General features: G+C 42.1%; 1 protein-coding gene across 3 annotated transcripts in view; it reads right to left on the reverse strand.

Annotated features, from left to right (window-relative positions):
• Positions 1 to 16,279, reverse strand: part of LOC122555678 (ephrin type-B receptor 1) — a 505,782-nt gene that overhangs the window by 52,784 nt on the left and 436,719 nt on the right. For all 3 annotated transcript variants that reach the window (XR_015759253.1, XR_015759252.1, XM_087993907.1), the window contains exon 13: positions 7,967 to 8,116. Coding sequence is in view for 1 of the 3 variants with exons in the window: in XM_087993907.1 (XP_087850033.1) it covers positions 7,967 to 8,116 (150 nt within the window). In the remaining 2 variants the exon portion in view is untranslated. The remainder of the gene's footprint in view (positions 1 to 7,966; positions 8,117 to 16,279) is intronic.

The raw sequence follows: 16,279 nt of genomic DNA on the forward strand, positions 1-16,279 counted from the left end.
TATTGTTTCTATAATAATATAGAAGCTTAGTGCTTTGACATGAGTAACATGGTTTCTTTAGCTGCATAATGATACAAAATATGACAGAAAACAGTACAAACTTTTATTCACTTGTGAGATGTGGGCATCACTGGCAGGCCAGCATTTATTGCCCATTCCTAGTTGGACTGTAAGACATAGGAGCAGAAGTTAGGCAATTCAGCCATGGGTCTACCCACCCATTCAATCATGGTTGATAAGTTTCTCAACCCCATTCTCCCACTTTCTCCCCATAACCCTTGATCCATTTGATACTCAAGAACCTATCTACCTCAGTCTTAAATATACTCAATGAGTTGCCTCCACAGCCTTTTTGGCAATGAACTCCATTGATTCACCACTCTCTGACTGAAGATGTTTTTCCCTATTTCTGTTTTAAAAGATCTTCCCTTTACTTTAAAGCTATGCCCTCATGTCCTAGTCTCTCCAACCAATGGAAACATCTTCCCAACATCTACTCTGTCCAGGCCATTCAGTATTCTGCATGTTTCAATTAGATCCCCCCTCATCTTTCTAAACTCCATTGAGTATAAACCCAAAGTCCTCAAATGTTCCTCATATGTTAAACTTTTCATTCCTGGGATCATTCTCATGAACTCTTTCTGAACATGCTCCAGGGCCTGAGATATGGGGCCCAAAACTGCACACAATACTCCAAATGTGGTCTGACCAGAACCTTATGGAGCCTCAGAGGTACATCCCTGCTTTAATATTCTAGCCCTTTCCAAATAAATGCCATCAATGCATTTGCTTTCCTAACTACTGACTCAATCTGCAAGTTTACCTTGAGAGAATCCTGAACTAGGACTCCCAAGTCTCATTGCATGTCAGACTGCTGAATATTCTCCCCATTTAGAAAATAATCCATGTCTCTATACTTCCTACCAAAATGCATGACGTCAACTTTCTCACATTGAACTCCATCTGCCATTTCTTTGCCTACTCTCCTAGCACTGCTGCCTCACAGTGCCAGAGACCCGGGTTCAATTCCCGCCTCAGGCGACTGACTGTGTGGAGTTTGCACGTTCTCCTCGTGTCTGCGTGGGTTTCCTCCGGGTGCTCCGGTTTCCTCCCACAGTCCAAAGATGTGCAGGTCAGGTGAATTGGCCATGCTAAATTGCCCATAGTGTTAGGTAAGGGGTACATGTAGGGGTATGGGTGGGTTGCGCTTCGGCGGGGCAGTGTGGACTTGTTGGGCCAAAGGGCCTGTTTCCACACTGTAAGTAATCTAATCTAATCTAAAAAGTAATCTAATCTAATCTAATCTAATCCTGCAGCCTTCCTGCCTCCTCAAAGCTACCTGTCCCTCTACCTATCTTTGTATCATCTGCAAACTTAGCCAGAATGCCCTCAGTTCCTTCGTCTAGGTCGTTAATGTACAAAGTGAAAGGTTGTGGTCCTAATACTGAGCCTTACGGAACACCACTTGTCACTAGCTACCATCCTAATAATGAGTCTTTTATCCCCCACTCTCTGCTTTCTGCCAGACAGCCAAGCCTCTATCCATGCTAGCACCTTACCCCTGACACCATGGGCCCTTATCTTACTCAGTAGCATCCTTGTCAAAGGCCTTCTTGAAGTCCAGGTAGATCACATTTGTCGAACTTGCTCATTACTTCCTCAAGAATTCTAGATTTGTCAGGCATTACCTCCCTTTGATGAAACCATGTTGACTATGTCATATTTCACCAAACACTTCCAAGTATTCAAAAATCTCATCCTTCACCATGGATTCCAGGATCTTACCCATGACTGAGGTTAGTCCATCTGGTCCAGGTTATTTATCCACCTTCAGGCCACCCAGTTTTTCTAGCATCTTCTCCTTGGTGATGGCCACTATACTTAGCTCTTCTCCCTCACTGTCTTGAATTTTTGGGATCTTACTCGTGTCTTCCACTGTGAAGACTGACACAAAGTAATTATTCAGCTCCTCAGCCATTTCATTCTTCCCCACTACTATCTCTCCAGTGTCATTTTCCAGCAGTCCAATGTCCACTTTTGTCTCTCTTTTGCTCTTTATATATGTAAAGAAACTCTTATATTCTTCATTTATATCACTGACTAGCTTACCTTCATATTTAACCTTCTCGCTCCTTATTTCTGTTGGTCTTTAGAAGCTTCCCAATTTTCTGGTTTCCCAATGCCCTTCACCACATTATATGCTTTCTCTTTTGCTTTCATGCTATCCCTGACTTCCCCAGTCAGCCATGGTTGCCTCATCCTCCCTGTACCATCCTTCTTTTCTCTCGGGATAAATCTCTGCCATATCTCCGGAGTTACTCACAGAATCTCCTGCAATTGCTGTTCCACTGCCTTTCCTGCTAGGCTGCTCTCCCAGTCAATTCTATCCCGCTCCTCCCTCATGCCTCTGTAATTGTTTTTATTCAGCTGTAATACCATTACCTCTGATTCTATCTTCTCCCTCTCAAATTGCAGAGTAAATTCAAATGGATTATGGTCACTGCCTCCTAAGGGTTCCTTCACCTTAAGTTCCCTTACTAAGTCTGCCTCTTGCACACACTAAATCCAACATTGCCCGTTCCCGAGTGGGCTCCACCATAAGCTGTTCCAAAAAGCCATCTCATAGACATTTCACAAACTCCTTTTCTTGCGATCCCCTACCAACCTGGTTTTCCTAGTCCACCTGCATACTGATCACTATAACTTTGCCTTTCCTACACATCTTTTCTATCTTCTGGTGTATCTTGTGCCCCAGCTCCTGACTACAGTTTGGAGACTTGTATGTAACTCCAACTATGTTTTTTTTCCTTTGTGGTTCCTCAATTCTACCCATACCGATTCTACACCATTTGACCCAACTTTGTTTCTTACTATTGATTTAATTTTATTTTGTACTAACAAGGCAACCCTATCCCTTCTGGAGACCTGCCTATCTTTTCAATATGCTGTATAGTCTTGGATATTCAGTTCCCAATCCCGATTCCCTTTCAGCCACATCTCCGTGATGCCCACCACGTCATACCTGACAATTTCAATCTCCACCACAAGCTCATTCACCTTATTCTTTATGCTGCGTGCATTCAGATATAACACTGTCTCAGATATAACTGTCTCTTTTCTCGTTGTATTGCCTGTGAGAAGGTGGTGGTGCACTGACTTCTTGAACCACTGCAGTCCATGTGCTGCATGTAGACCTACAATACTGTTAGGGAGGGAATTCCAGGGTTTTGACCCAGTGATAGTGAAAGAACGGCGATATATTTCCATGTCAGGATGGTGAGTGGCTTGGAGAGGAAAATGCAGGTCATGGCATTCCCATCTATTTGCTGTCCTTGTCCTTCTAGAATAAGTCGTTGGTTTGGAAAGTGCTGTCTAAGGATATTTGGCAAATTTCTGCAGTGCATCTTAGAGATAGTACATGCTTAATGCTACTATTGAGCATCGGTAGTAGAGGCAGTGGATGCTTGTGGATGTGACACCAATCAAGATGGGTGTTTTGCCCTGGATGGTGTCAAGCTTCCCAAGTGTTGAAGCTGTACCCATCCAGGTAAGTGGGGTGTATGTCATTGTGGGCTGACTTGTGCCTTGTAGATGATGGACAGACTTTGAAGAGTCAGGAAATGGATTACTTCCCTCATCATTCCGAGTCTCTGAGCTGCTTATGTAGACAATGCATTTATGTTGTGAGTCCAGTTAAATGTCTGGTCAATGGTAACCCCAAGGATGTTAATAGTGGGGAATTGAGTGATAGTAATACCACTGAATGTGAAATAGGTGGTCATCAGAATGTTTCTTGTTGGCATTTCTATGGAATGAATATTACTTGTGATGCAGATAGAGTGTATGCTGCTGTTGGAGTTAATTTGTTCTGTCTGTGAAATATTGTGGGGATAGTTTGCTTTAATAAAGATTGAATTAACATGTCAGAGCTTTTTTTTAAATATCAACATCAGACACATTACCACAGCAGCCACATCCATTGTCCCCAAGGCAGAGATACTACCAGTGCACCTCCAAACCATTACCTGGATTAGAATCCTGGACCCTCAGATTGAAAAGTGCTTTACCACATGAATAACCTCAGCTCCCCAAGACTTTTTCGCTGGTGAATGGAAAGAACATGCTTAATGGAAGTCAAGAATGAACAAGAGGGCATTGATTGTTGTGTATGATCCCTGTTTGTTATTTTACTGCTGTTATACCTCAACGTTTGGTGCTAATATGGTCCATTATGCAAATAGGGTGAAAAACATTAAAGCCTCCCAGCATCCTTCCACATACATTGATAGGTAAACTGTTGAAAAAGCAGGTCAAATAATCAAACACAGAACAGCATTAAATATAGTCATGTGTCATCGTTCCTTGACCTTGGGCAACCTTAATACTGTTATTCCCTGTTGATTAAAAACAAGAGACGCTGTGTTTGAGGGATAAAACCTCCTGGCAGAGCTGGGAGAGACTGCCTTACTCAGCCAGAGTCTCTCATCTCTTGGGTTGTCAGACTCAATCATTTTACCTCACCAGCCATGCCTGAGGCCCTCATCAAAACCCAGTATTGAAATTAAAATAAATGTTGAACAAAAAAGCAGCCTCATTAATGCTCGGAATAATGACTTGCGAGCAGATTCTGTCTTAGCAGCATGCTGGTGAATCACGCTTTGAGGAGGTGACTTTAGTCAAAGATTTTGTACACATCTGGCCCACTGTGCTTTCGACACAATTGACGAGAAAGGGGAGTACAGTGAGTTTAACATTTGAACTCCGTTAACACTCGCTGGTGGATAGATGTCAAAAATACATTCAACTGAAAATAAATGGCTTTTATTTTTCTGTCAGCCATAGACTTTCTGTTACGTGTTAGGCATCTCCGGTGCAGAACATTCCGCACCAATTGACCGCCAAGAATGTCAGAATGCATGTCATCTGAAATGATTTAATTCTATCTGCCAATCGAGAGCTAAAACAGAAGAGTGCATGGAAATGATTACCACTAATCGAGGGTGTCTATGCACCGGGTTCAGAGATCCAAGCAATCTGTAACTGATGCGTCTATAGATATCAAATTAACTTGCAGCTAGCAGGAAATCAGGAAACAATTTCTCACACAAAGGCTAGTAAAAGTCCAGACGTTTCTCTCTCAAAAGGCTGTGCGCCTTTTAAGTTTGAGATCATTGAATCCTTACTGTGTGTAATAGGTCATTCAGCCCACACCGACCTTCTGAGGAGCTTCTCACCCAGACCCTACCCTTTAACCCTATATTTCACATGGCTAATCTATCTAACTTGCACATCCCTGGACATATCTTTGGACTGTGGGAAAAAACGAGAGCACCTGGAGAAAATCAACGCAGACATGGGGAGAACTCTACACTGATAGTCACCTGAGGTTGGAAATGAAGCCGGCTCCCTGGCGCTATGAGGCAGCAGTGCTAACCACTGAGCCCCATGCCACTGCAGTAGATTAGCTCCTCCATTGACGAGGCTATTGACGGATACAAACCTAGGACAGATAACTGGAGTTGAGGAATAGATCAGGCATGATCGAACTGAATGGTGAATGAAAACCCAAAGGTTAAGATTATTTCCTCTTGTTCTGGTTTTGCTGTCAGAGGGAATAGATTCTCTGCATACACCCTAGTGAGTCCTTTTAACGTTTTAATTGCCTTAATTACCAAACCCCTCCAAGTCTGATGTACCCAAGTGAATATGAGCCATAATTTAACCTTTTGTACTGGGGTATCACTCTAATGAATCAGCATTGTGGTACCACCACAACCAGTACCTCCTTTCGGAGATGTGATGCCCAGGACTGTATGAAGTATTCCACACATCAGGAGCAGGAGTTGGTTCCTGACACCTGCTCCTCCAATCAGTATGATCATAGCTTATTTGATCACTTGACATTTCTACTTAAACCCCTGATAACCTTTCACCCTTGGCTTATCAACAATCTTTGCCTCAAAACGATTCAAGGATTGCTTTCGCAGACCTTTGAGGAAGAGAGTTCTAAAGACTCATGGTCCTCTGTGAAGGCTAAAAAACTTGGACACCAAGACCCTGTATAACTGCAGTATAACTTCTATTCCTTTGGAAATGAACAATAATGTTCATTTTGGCTTTTTGTACCTGTCCACCAGCTTTAACTGACGTGTATCTGTACTTTATAATTTCTGTGCTCCCTCATAGTGTCTAGTTTCTTTTCGTTTGGAAAGTATTCCAATTCATCATTGCTTGTTGCAAATGTTGGATGTTGGTGCTCAAAAGCTATGGAAAATGGACCAAGTGTGTCCAGTTCTGGTCACCCAGTGATAGGAAGGACATTATAAACTGGAGATGGTTCAGAAGAGATTTCCCATGTTGTTACTCGGTATGGAAGGTTGAGAGGTGGCCTGATAGATGTTTATAAAATAATGAGGGGTATAGACAGAGGTAATGGAGTTGTCTTTTCCCTAGGATGGGGGATTTCAAGATTTGGGGGAACATTTTTAAGGTAAGAGGAAAGAGATTCCGAAAAGACATGAGGAGCAAATTTTTTACACAGAGGGTGGTTCGTGTGTGGAATGAATTCCCAAGGAACTGATGGATATAGGTACAATTACAACTTTCAAAAGACACTTGGGTACATGAAGAGGAAAGCTTGCTGCGATGTGGGCCAGCAGCAGGCAGGTGGGATTAGCTCTCTTTGGGATTATGTTCAAGATGGACTCAAAATGTCTGTTTCTGTGCTCTATGATTCTATGATTGTGTGTCAGCTCCTGTCGGAGTTATGGACACAATCAGCGTTATCCAAATGCTCAAAGTTTTCTTGGTGTCATAACATCTGTTTGGATGCCAGGGGTTCAGGGAGGAAAAATCAAACCGCTAATCAAAGCCCATTAGTGGCTAATCAGCTTGTCATTATGCACAGCAGCACCACATTATGCTGATTAGGACAAAGAAATGATTTCAATCCCTGTTATCTCACGCACTCTCAAAAGAAAACAAAGAAAACCAATTAGAAGGAGAAAGCTATGGAGATATTCTTAGGGAGAGAAATAAGAGAAAAAAAACATGCTTTGCTCATGAGGGTATTTCCTCATGAAGGAGAACTATAGAACTCACATATTATCCCTATATATGTATGTCCAGATGAAACTGGGAAGGTAGGTAGTGAAGCACCAATTTACAACTGACCTGAAATTTAATCTGTTCTGAGCAGGCACCAAAGGCACCCATATCACAACACCCGATACAATGGGATCTTTCTTTAAATAAGTCTATCCTTGGGCTGTGGCTTGAATTTTAACTCCAAAGTGAGTGAGAAAGTTGCCGTTCTTTAATGTGCCAGGTTGAAGCTGGTCAGAATAAAGTTGGGACATAAAGATGTTCTTTTATTATTTTGCTTTCCTTTATAATTGCTTGGAAAAGCAAAAGTGTTCCCATGGGCCCTGAAGTGGGTATTTCAGCTTCTTCCGCTCTGAGTTCCTTGCCAGATCCATTCCCCACCATTCAATCAGTTACCCCCCATCCCCCGAAACCCCCATCCTACACCCCCACCTCTGTCTTATCCAAATCTATTTACATGCCAGTCTGAAGAGGCAGACAGAAGTCTGTCAATGAAAATAACCCAGGCCTTATCTCTGCAGCATTGGGTATTTATCCATATCCTAAGGACGTTTGAGGAAGATTTGGTGAGCTAACCAACACTTACCCATTATTTCACTGGCTGGTCTTAAAATGTTGGGTTTGGAATCAATTATACTGTCAGAATATCCATCAGTTTGTGAAAGACAGAGGCAAGTACATTTACTCGGCAATGTTCTGGGTCAGTTTGAAGAATGAACTCTCATGTACTGGTTTAACATGAAGCATTTTCTGTTCTTCTTTATCAGCAATCATGCATTTTTCTTATTATTTAATTCTCAAAATTATTTTCTGTGTTGTTTAGGTTGTATTATGCACCAAATTGTATGACAAAACTACTTACGTCTTGGTTTGACATGTCCCAGTAAGGCCTCTCTCCAAATGACATCACTTCCCACATGACAATTCCATAACTCCAAACATCACTGGCTGAAGTGAACTTGCGATACGCAATTGCTTCTGGTGCGGTCCATCGCACGGGGATCTTTCCACCCTGCAGAGTTAATGATAGACCCATGTTAGCATCTTTGTTTGTTGCCATGGTGTTTCCTTAGGTGAAAGACCCTTAGCAACTGCACCATGTTACCTGTGGCTTAATAGCTAGCACTCTCACTTCCTTCGGAATCAGAAGGTCTGGGAGTTTAAACCTGAAACTCGAGTCCATAAACCAGACTGTGCAGCAGCGAGGCACGATCAGCTGCTGATGTTCAACTCTGACTGCTGTCTCAGGTGGGTGTATGAAGAAAATCCTGGCACTATTTCAAAGGAGAGCAGGTGAATTCCCTGTTGTGCCTGTGCCAATATTTACATTTCAAACCACATAATTACAAGATTATCCAGCAATGTATGCTAATGGTTTTGTGGGAGCCTGTATTGCGCAAATTAATTGGCACTACATTCCAATAATGGCTACACTTAAAAGTGCTTCATTGGCTGTGAAGTGTTTTGAGACATCCTGAGATCAGGAAAGGTGCTAGGGAAATGCTAAATTATTGGACTGCCTGAAACTGGCTGTGCAGAAATTTAGACCATCCCAGGTTTCAATCATTCCACCAATGCCATGGCCTAAACTCTCAAATTTCCTCTCTAACCCTCTCCACCTGTCCCTCCAGCTTCAAGTTGCTTCTTAAAATATATTTTTGTGAAGTAACCTTTGCCCCTGGGCCCTAATATAGAATCCCTACAGTGTGAAAGCAGGCCATTTGGCCCATTGAGTCCACACCGCCCCTCCGAAGAGCACCCCATCCACACCCAAACCTCCCGACCCTGCATTACCTACAGCTAGCCTGCACATTCCTGGACACAATGGGCAATTTAGCATCGCCAATTCACCTTGTTTGGTTTAGTATCCAATTTTGCTTTACAATATTCTTGTAAGGCACCTTGGAGTATTTTATCATGTTAAAGGTGGTATAAAAACATAATATGTTGTTGCTGATAAATCTTTAAGTTGAACATTATCAAGATGCTGTACCATGGAAAATGTGCCCACAACTCTGCAGCTAAGTGCCAGTTTCTCAGTACTCTTTAGTTCCACTAGGTACAGTGTTAAGGTCAGGCTTTAGGCTTCTGTCCCCACAATTCAACTGACCAAAGTTTCCCACACGGTAGATTTTCAGTTTCACCGGAGTTATGGTGCCAAATTCAGCAATACTTTGTGTGGGGTGGAGTTATTGAGCTGTAGACCTCTACCCAACTTCCCTTGAAGTTGAGTGTCCCCAAATTCGTGCTCAGCAGTCAGCAAGTGAGATCATTTCACCCCCTTGGTTAGTCTGGGATTCAAACCTCAGGTACATGAGAGAAGGATTTATCAGGCATTAGTGAGTCACAAGTTCTTTATCAAAACAACAGGAAGATCAATACACCAATAGTTCACTTAACAATATCGAGTGGTTTGGATTTGATGCTCCTCCCTAGGGTTTTCAAGTATCTAATCCTAGGCTGGCCATGTTGTGCTATATGGCAGAGATGCGGCAGTCAGTTGTAGAGGTGGCAGGCTTTCGATGAGTGGAAGCCACCTAATGCCACAATCATATTCAGTCATTGTTTTAAACTAAGATGAGTGACAAGTCAGAAGGTTAGACAGCATATAAATAACAGCAAAGAATGACAAAGCCATTAGTAAGCCTGGAAGAATTTAGAGTACAAGAGGAAGCTAGTTAGAAATATAAATCAGATCATAAGGTCTCTACAGAAATTTAGAAAGGAAAAGAGTGAGTTAAGTTCCTCTGGACAGTAAGACTGGTCAGTTAATAATGGCAAATAAGGAAATGGTCGATGAATTGAACTAATATTTTCTTTTTGCAGTAGAGGACACAAACAAAAACAGAAATTGCTGGAAAAGTTCAGTAGGTCTGGCAGCATCTGTGGAGAGAAATCAGAGTTAATGTTTTGGGTCCAGTGACCCTTCCTCAGCAGGACTGAGTTCTTTTAATTCGATCTGAAACATTAACCTGATTTCTCTCCACAGATACTGCCAGACCTGCTGAACATTTCCAGCAATTTCTGCTTTTGTTTCAATTTACAGCATCTGAAATTCTTCTGGTTTTCTTTTGCAGAGAACATAAATACTATCCCAGAAATAATTCTGAATCAGAAAGTGAAAGGGAGAGAACAGCTGAAAACAATTACAATCGGCAAGGAAATGTGATTGACAGAATTATTAAAACTGCACGTTAATAATCCCTGTGTCCTGATATATTTTGTTGTATGTTCTTAAAAAGAAGAGTCCGTTGACATAACAGATACATTAGTGCTAATTTTCCAAAACTTCATAGATTTTGGAAAGATGTCATCCAACTGGAGACCAAAGAATGTCACTCTGGATGATGTAGTGATCCTTAGTAAGTCTTGGAATGATCACATGGTAAAGTTGGCAGAACTCTTTGAATGACTAGGAGAATCAAAACTGGTGATAAACTTAAATAAAATGGAATTCGTGGAAGCAGAGGTGACATTCTTGGGACATAACATTGGTCATGGAAGGTTGACCCCACAAAATGCAAAGATGAGGGCTATCAAGGAATTTCCACGACCAACCTCAAAGAAAGAGGTGCTTCGATCCTTAGGACTCAGCAGATTCTATCGGACGTTTATTCCAAACTTCAGCAGTGTAGTGGCACCCTTAACTGAGTTGCTGAAGAACACAAAGTTTCGGTGGACAGAATCATAACAGGAGGCATGTGACCATTTGAAATCAATATTAACCACCAAACCAGTTTTAGCCACACCAAAGTTTTCAAAACTTTTAAAGTCGTCATCGATGCTAATAACATAGGAGTTGGAGCTGTATTCCTACAGGAAGGTGAGGATGGGATTGAACTGCCGGTTGGTTACTTTTCGAAGAAGATCAACATCCACAAGAGAAAATACTCCACAATCAAAAAGGAAACAATTGGGTTTGGGACGGGCCTTACAGCATTTTAATGTGTATGTCACGAACAATGTGTTGGAGACAGTTGTGTACACTGACCACAATCCACTTACATTCTTTAGTTTTTTTTTAAGGTAAGAATATGAGACTATTTTGTTGGAGTCTTATGTTAGACTTTTAATTAAAAATCATACAAGTTGTGGGTCGGAAGAATGTAATCGCAGAAGCATTATCGCGGATTTAACTGATAGAGTTTAGATGAGATTTGTCTTTATTTAATGTTATACATATACAGGTAGATAGGAAAAAGTTAAGGAGAACTTATAGGAGAAAGTGAGGATGGCAGATACTGGAGATCAGAGCTGAAGATGTGTTGCTGGAAAAGCACAGCAGGTCAGGCAGCATCCAAGGAGTAGGAGAATCGATGTTTCGGGCATGAGCCCTTCTTTCCTGAAGAAGGACTCATGCCCGAAATGTCGATTCTCCTGCTCCTTGGATGCTGCCTGACCTGCTGCGCCTTTCCAGCAACACATTTTCAGAAGGAGAACTTATAGTTAAGTTATCTGTATGTTAGGGTAATGTCTTTTAAAAGTAGAGAAAAAAAATGAAGCTATCTTTTCATTATAATAGTTCATTTTCTTCTGAAGGGGAGAGGTGTTATGAAGATGTGGGTATACCTTTTAAGAGAGTTAAAAGCAGCAGAACTATTGGGGACAGCACCAAGTGTTCTCAATAAGGCAACAATGTATGTTAACACTGGGTTGGAAAACTCGATTAGTTTGTTGCCTGGAGACAAAAACAAATTTTAATTCAGCTAATCAATTTAAATTACACCCCCAAAAAAGTACCAGATTCTAATCAAATTTGAATTGATGGTATTGATAATCTTAAAAGCCAATGACACAATCCGATGCTCTGGGGTATAATACCGGAGTGGGAGGGTGGAATTGAACAGTTGAGAGGAGAACTACCACATCCTAGCACGTGGAAGACTGCTTGAACAAAATATCTCTCCTAAAAGTAACTTTTCGATCAGTAACCTGTGATGCAGAAATTCCTAAGAAAAGGAAAGGAAGACACAAGAAGATCCAAATAGAAGAACAAAAGCTGCCCTGGTTTTGAGATATGAAGTGTAGTTTTGTAAATCTTAGTTGGGAGTTTTATCAGACTAGTATTATTGAAGGGACAGTAATAGATAGGTTAGAATAAGGAATGGTAAATAGTTGTTAGTTAATTTTACTTTAAGGAATAAAGTTGTTAATTTTTACTTTAAATACAACTTGGCCACTTGAATTTATACAGATTACTGCACGGGATAAATCTTTTCTGTGTTGCTGGTTTTAAATTAAGCAGGAGAGTTTACCCGATGTAAGTCCAAAATTGAAGGCATAGGTTCAATGTGAGAGAGGAAAGATTTAAAAAAGACCTGACAAGTAACTTTTTCACAAAAATGTGGCACTGGAAAAGCACAGCCGGTCAGCATCCAAGAAGCAGGAGAGTCGATGTTTCGAGCATAATCTCTTCAACAAACTTCCAGAGGAAGTGGTAGAAGCAGGTGTAATTACAACACTTAAAAGGCATCTGGATAAGTATATGGATAGGTAGGGTTTAAGAAGGATATGGGCCAAATGCTGGCAAATGGGACAAGGTCAGATTGGGATGTCTGGTCAGCATGGATGAGTTGGACAAAGGGTCTGTTTCCATGCTGTAATACTCTATGTGATGTATTGTGTGCCACAGGGACATAGGGAATCTATCAGGAGATTTAGGTAGGTAAATAAGCATGCAAAACCTTAACAGCGGGAGTACAGTGTAGGAAGATCGGAACTTATCCACGTTGTCTGGTTGATTAAGAAAGCAGCTAATCATTTAAATAGAGAGAGATTTTAGCAAGTTGAAGTACAGAAGGATCTGGGTGTCCCTGTACATGAATCCCTTGATGTTAGTATGCAGGTAAAGTGAGTGGTCAGGGAGACAAATATCAGTGAAGTCTGGAGGGTCGTGAATGTTGCGCCATTATTCAAGAAAGGCTGCAAAGAAAAGCCTGGGGCCTTTAGAGCAATAAGCTTAACATATGTGGTGGGTAACTTACTTGAGAAGATTCTGAGAGATAAGGTATACACGCATTTGGGAAGACAGGGTTTGATTAGGAATAGTCAGCATAGCTTTGTTGTGGCAGATCATACCTCACAAATTTGTTAGAGTTCTTTGATGAATTGACCAGGAAGGTTGATGAGAGTAGGGCGGTAGACATAGACTATATGGATTTTAGCAAATCCTTTGATAAGATTCCAAATGGTAGGCTGCTCTGGAAGGTTAGATTGCATGGAAACTACAGGGAGCTGGCAAATTGGATACAAAATTGGCTTGATGGTGGGAAACAGAGTGTAATAGTGGAAGGATGCTTATAGGACTGGAGGCCTGTAGCTTCTGGAGTGCCTTATGGGTTGGCACTGGGCCCATTGCTGTTTGTTATCCATATCAATGACTTGGATGAGAACGTCTCAGGTATGATTAGTGAGTTTGCAGATGACACTAAAATAGGCAATATCATGGACAGTGAGGAAAGTTATTAGAAATTGCAGCAGAACCTTGATCACTGGGGAAGTGGGGTGAGGTATAGCAAATGGAGTTTAATATCGATAAGTCTTGCATTTTGGAAAGTCAAATCAAGGTAGGAGTTCCATGGTGAATGGTGGGGCCTTAAGGAGTGTAGTGAAACAGAGGGAGCTAGGAGTTCAGGTTCACAGTTCTATGAAAGTGGAGTCACAGGGAGACAGGGCAATGAAGAAAGCTTTTAGCACACTGGCCTACATCAGTCAGGGCACTGAGTATAGAAGTTGGGAAGTTATGTAGCATCAGTCAGGGCTTTGAATATAGAATTTGGGAAGTTTTGTTGCAGTTATACAGAATGTTGGTGAGGCAGCACTTGGAGTATTGTGTTCAATTTTGGTCACCTAGTAATAGAAAGGATGCTATTAAACTGGAAAGAGTGCAGAAGAAATTTACAAGAATGTTGCCTGGACTCAATGGTCTGAGTTATAAGGAGGGGTTGGATAAGCTAGGACTTTTTTCTTCAGAGCATAGGAGACTTGGGGGGTGGGGGAATCTTATAGAAGGGGATAAGATCATGAGAGGCATGGATAGGGTGAATGAACTCCATCTTTCTTGCAGGGTTGGGGAATCAAGGACTTGAGGGCATCAGTTTAAGGTTAGAGGGGAAAGGATAAAAGGGAACTTGAGGGCAACTTTTTATAGAGAGGGTGGTATGCATAGGGAATGAGCTGCCAGTGGAAGTGGTTGAGGTGAATACATTAACAACATTTCAAAGGCATTTGGACAAATACATGGATAGGAAAGGATTAGAAGGATATGGGCAGGAAAATAGGGTTAGTGTGGATGGACAGTTTGGTCAGCATGGACCAGTTTGGGCTGAAGAACCTGTCTCCATGCTGTAGGACCTATCATTGCTAGGGAAATGAAATGTGGAAGTTGGGATGATTTGCTACAGCTCTACAGGACATTGGTGAGACCACATCTGGAATACTGAGTAGTTTTGGACTCCTTGCCTAAGAAATGATATAAATCTCTTGAAGCAATTCAGAAAAAGTTTGTCTGACTACTTCTTGGGATGGTTGGATTATCTTATGATGAAGGCTTATAAAGGAGTTAAGAGAGCAAATGGAATACTCGCCTTCATTATTCGCGACATAGAATTTAAGAGCAGGGAGGTGATGCTGGAACTGTCTGAAAAGTTGGTTAGGCCAATGTAGGGGTATTGTGTGCGGTGCTGCAATCGACATTATGGGAGGGATGTGGTAGCATTGGAGAGGGTGCAGAGGAGATTTACCAGGATGTGGCCAGCGCTGGAGAGTTTCAGTTACAAGGAGAGCTCGGACAGACAGGAGTTGTTTTCCTTAGAGCAGAGAAGATTGAGGGGCTCCTAATCCTAATGTTTAAATATTGTGTCAGGGAACAATTGAAGGCAGCATCTTGGCTGTCCTGAAGAAGGGCTTATGCCCGAAACATCGATTCTCCTGTTCCCTGGATGCTGCCTGACCTGCTGCGCTTTTCCAGCAACACATCTCCAGCTCTGATCTCCAGCATCTGCAGACCTCACTTTCTCCTCAGAAGTGTTGGGTTGATGAATGATGGTGAAAATCTATCATTCCTACTCTTGATCTTCAGATTCTGCTCACCATTACACGGGTGTGAAGGACTGTCTGGGCAGAGTCACTGATGTTAACCACTTGGGTGACATACTGAATGGCAGCCCTACATCCCAGAGAGGATCTTGCAGAGCGGACCCATGATAAGGAAAGAGAATATGGTTCCTGCATTACTATGTAAGTTTGACCTATTCAAAAGGGATATTAAAATGGGAAAATAACACAACAATGATGAAGTGCTGCAAGCTATCAGTGTAATACTGTTAGCCCTGTGGGAAGGAATTAGGAAAATGCTTAACATAAATTAGTCCCTATTAACCTCCGCACCTTTATTGAAGTGGGGTAAAAAAACAGCTCCTCATTGCAGCACTGAGCTCCTGAACCTTATTGCTGGGTTGCATGTGAGAAGATTCAGAAATGTACAGATCAAGTACATCATTAAACTGAGGCACATTTGTTCATGGGGAGAGCTTCAGAACTGCTTGTGGGCGGTACGGTGGCACAGTGGTTAGCACTGCTGCCCCACAGCGCCAGAGACCCGAGTTCAATTCCCGCCTCAGGCGACTGACTGTGTGGAGTTTGCACGTTCTCCCCGTGTCTGCGTGGGTTTCCTCCAGGTGCTCCAGTTTCCTCCCACAGTCCAAAGATGTGCAGGTCAGGTGAATTGGCCATGCTAAATTGCCCGTAGTGTTAGGTAAGGGGTAACTGTAGGGGTATGGGTGGGTTGCGCTTCGGCGGGTCGGTGTGGACTTGTTGGGCCGAAGGGCCTGTTTCCACACTGTAATGTAATGTAATGTAATGTATTGAAGATTGGTAAACACACTGTAAGATGGGGTGGGGAAGGGGATGGAGTCAAAGCAACTATCTTACTAAGTTAAACGTTACCTTCATTTTAGAACTCACATCCTGGTATTCGAATCACTGGTGGTCATGTTTCAACCTCCTGGGCCTGTACCTAGGGAAATCTCTCTCTGCATCTTCCTCTATGTTCTATGTTCCCATTCTGCTCCTCAGTATACTTTTCTCTCTCTTTCCCCTTTTAAGCTGTTCCTTAAATCCTGCGTCTTTGACCAAGTCTTTTGGCTATCTGTCATTATATCTGCTTCAAAGTTAT

The sequence above is a fragment of the Chiloscyllium plagiosum genome, unplaced genomic scaffold (assembly GCF_037043375.1).
Source record: "Chiloscyllium plagiosum isolate Xiang-an unplaced genomic scaffold, Cpla_swu_hap1 HiC_scaffold_13, whole genome shotgun sequence".
In the NCBI taxonomy this organism is placed as follows: Eukaryota; Metazoa; Chordata; class Chondrichthyes; order Orectolobiformes; family Hemiscylliidae; genus Chiloscyllium; species Chiloscyllium plagiosum.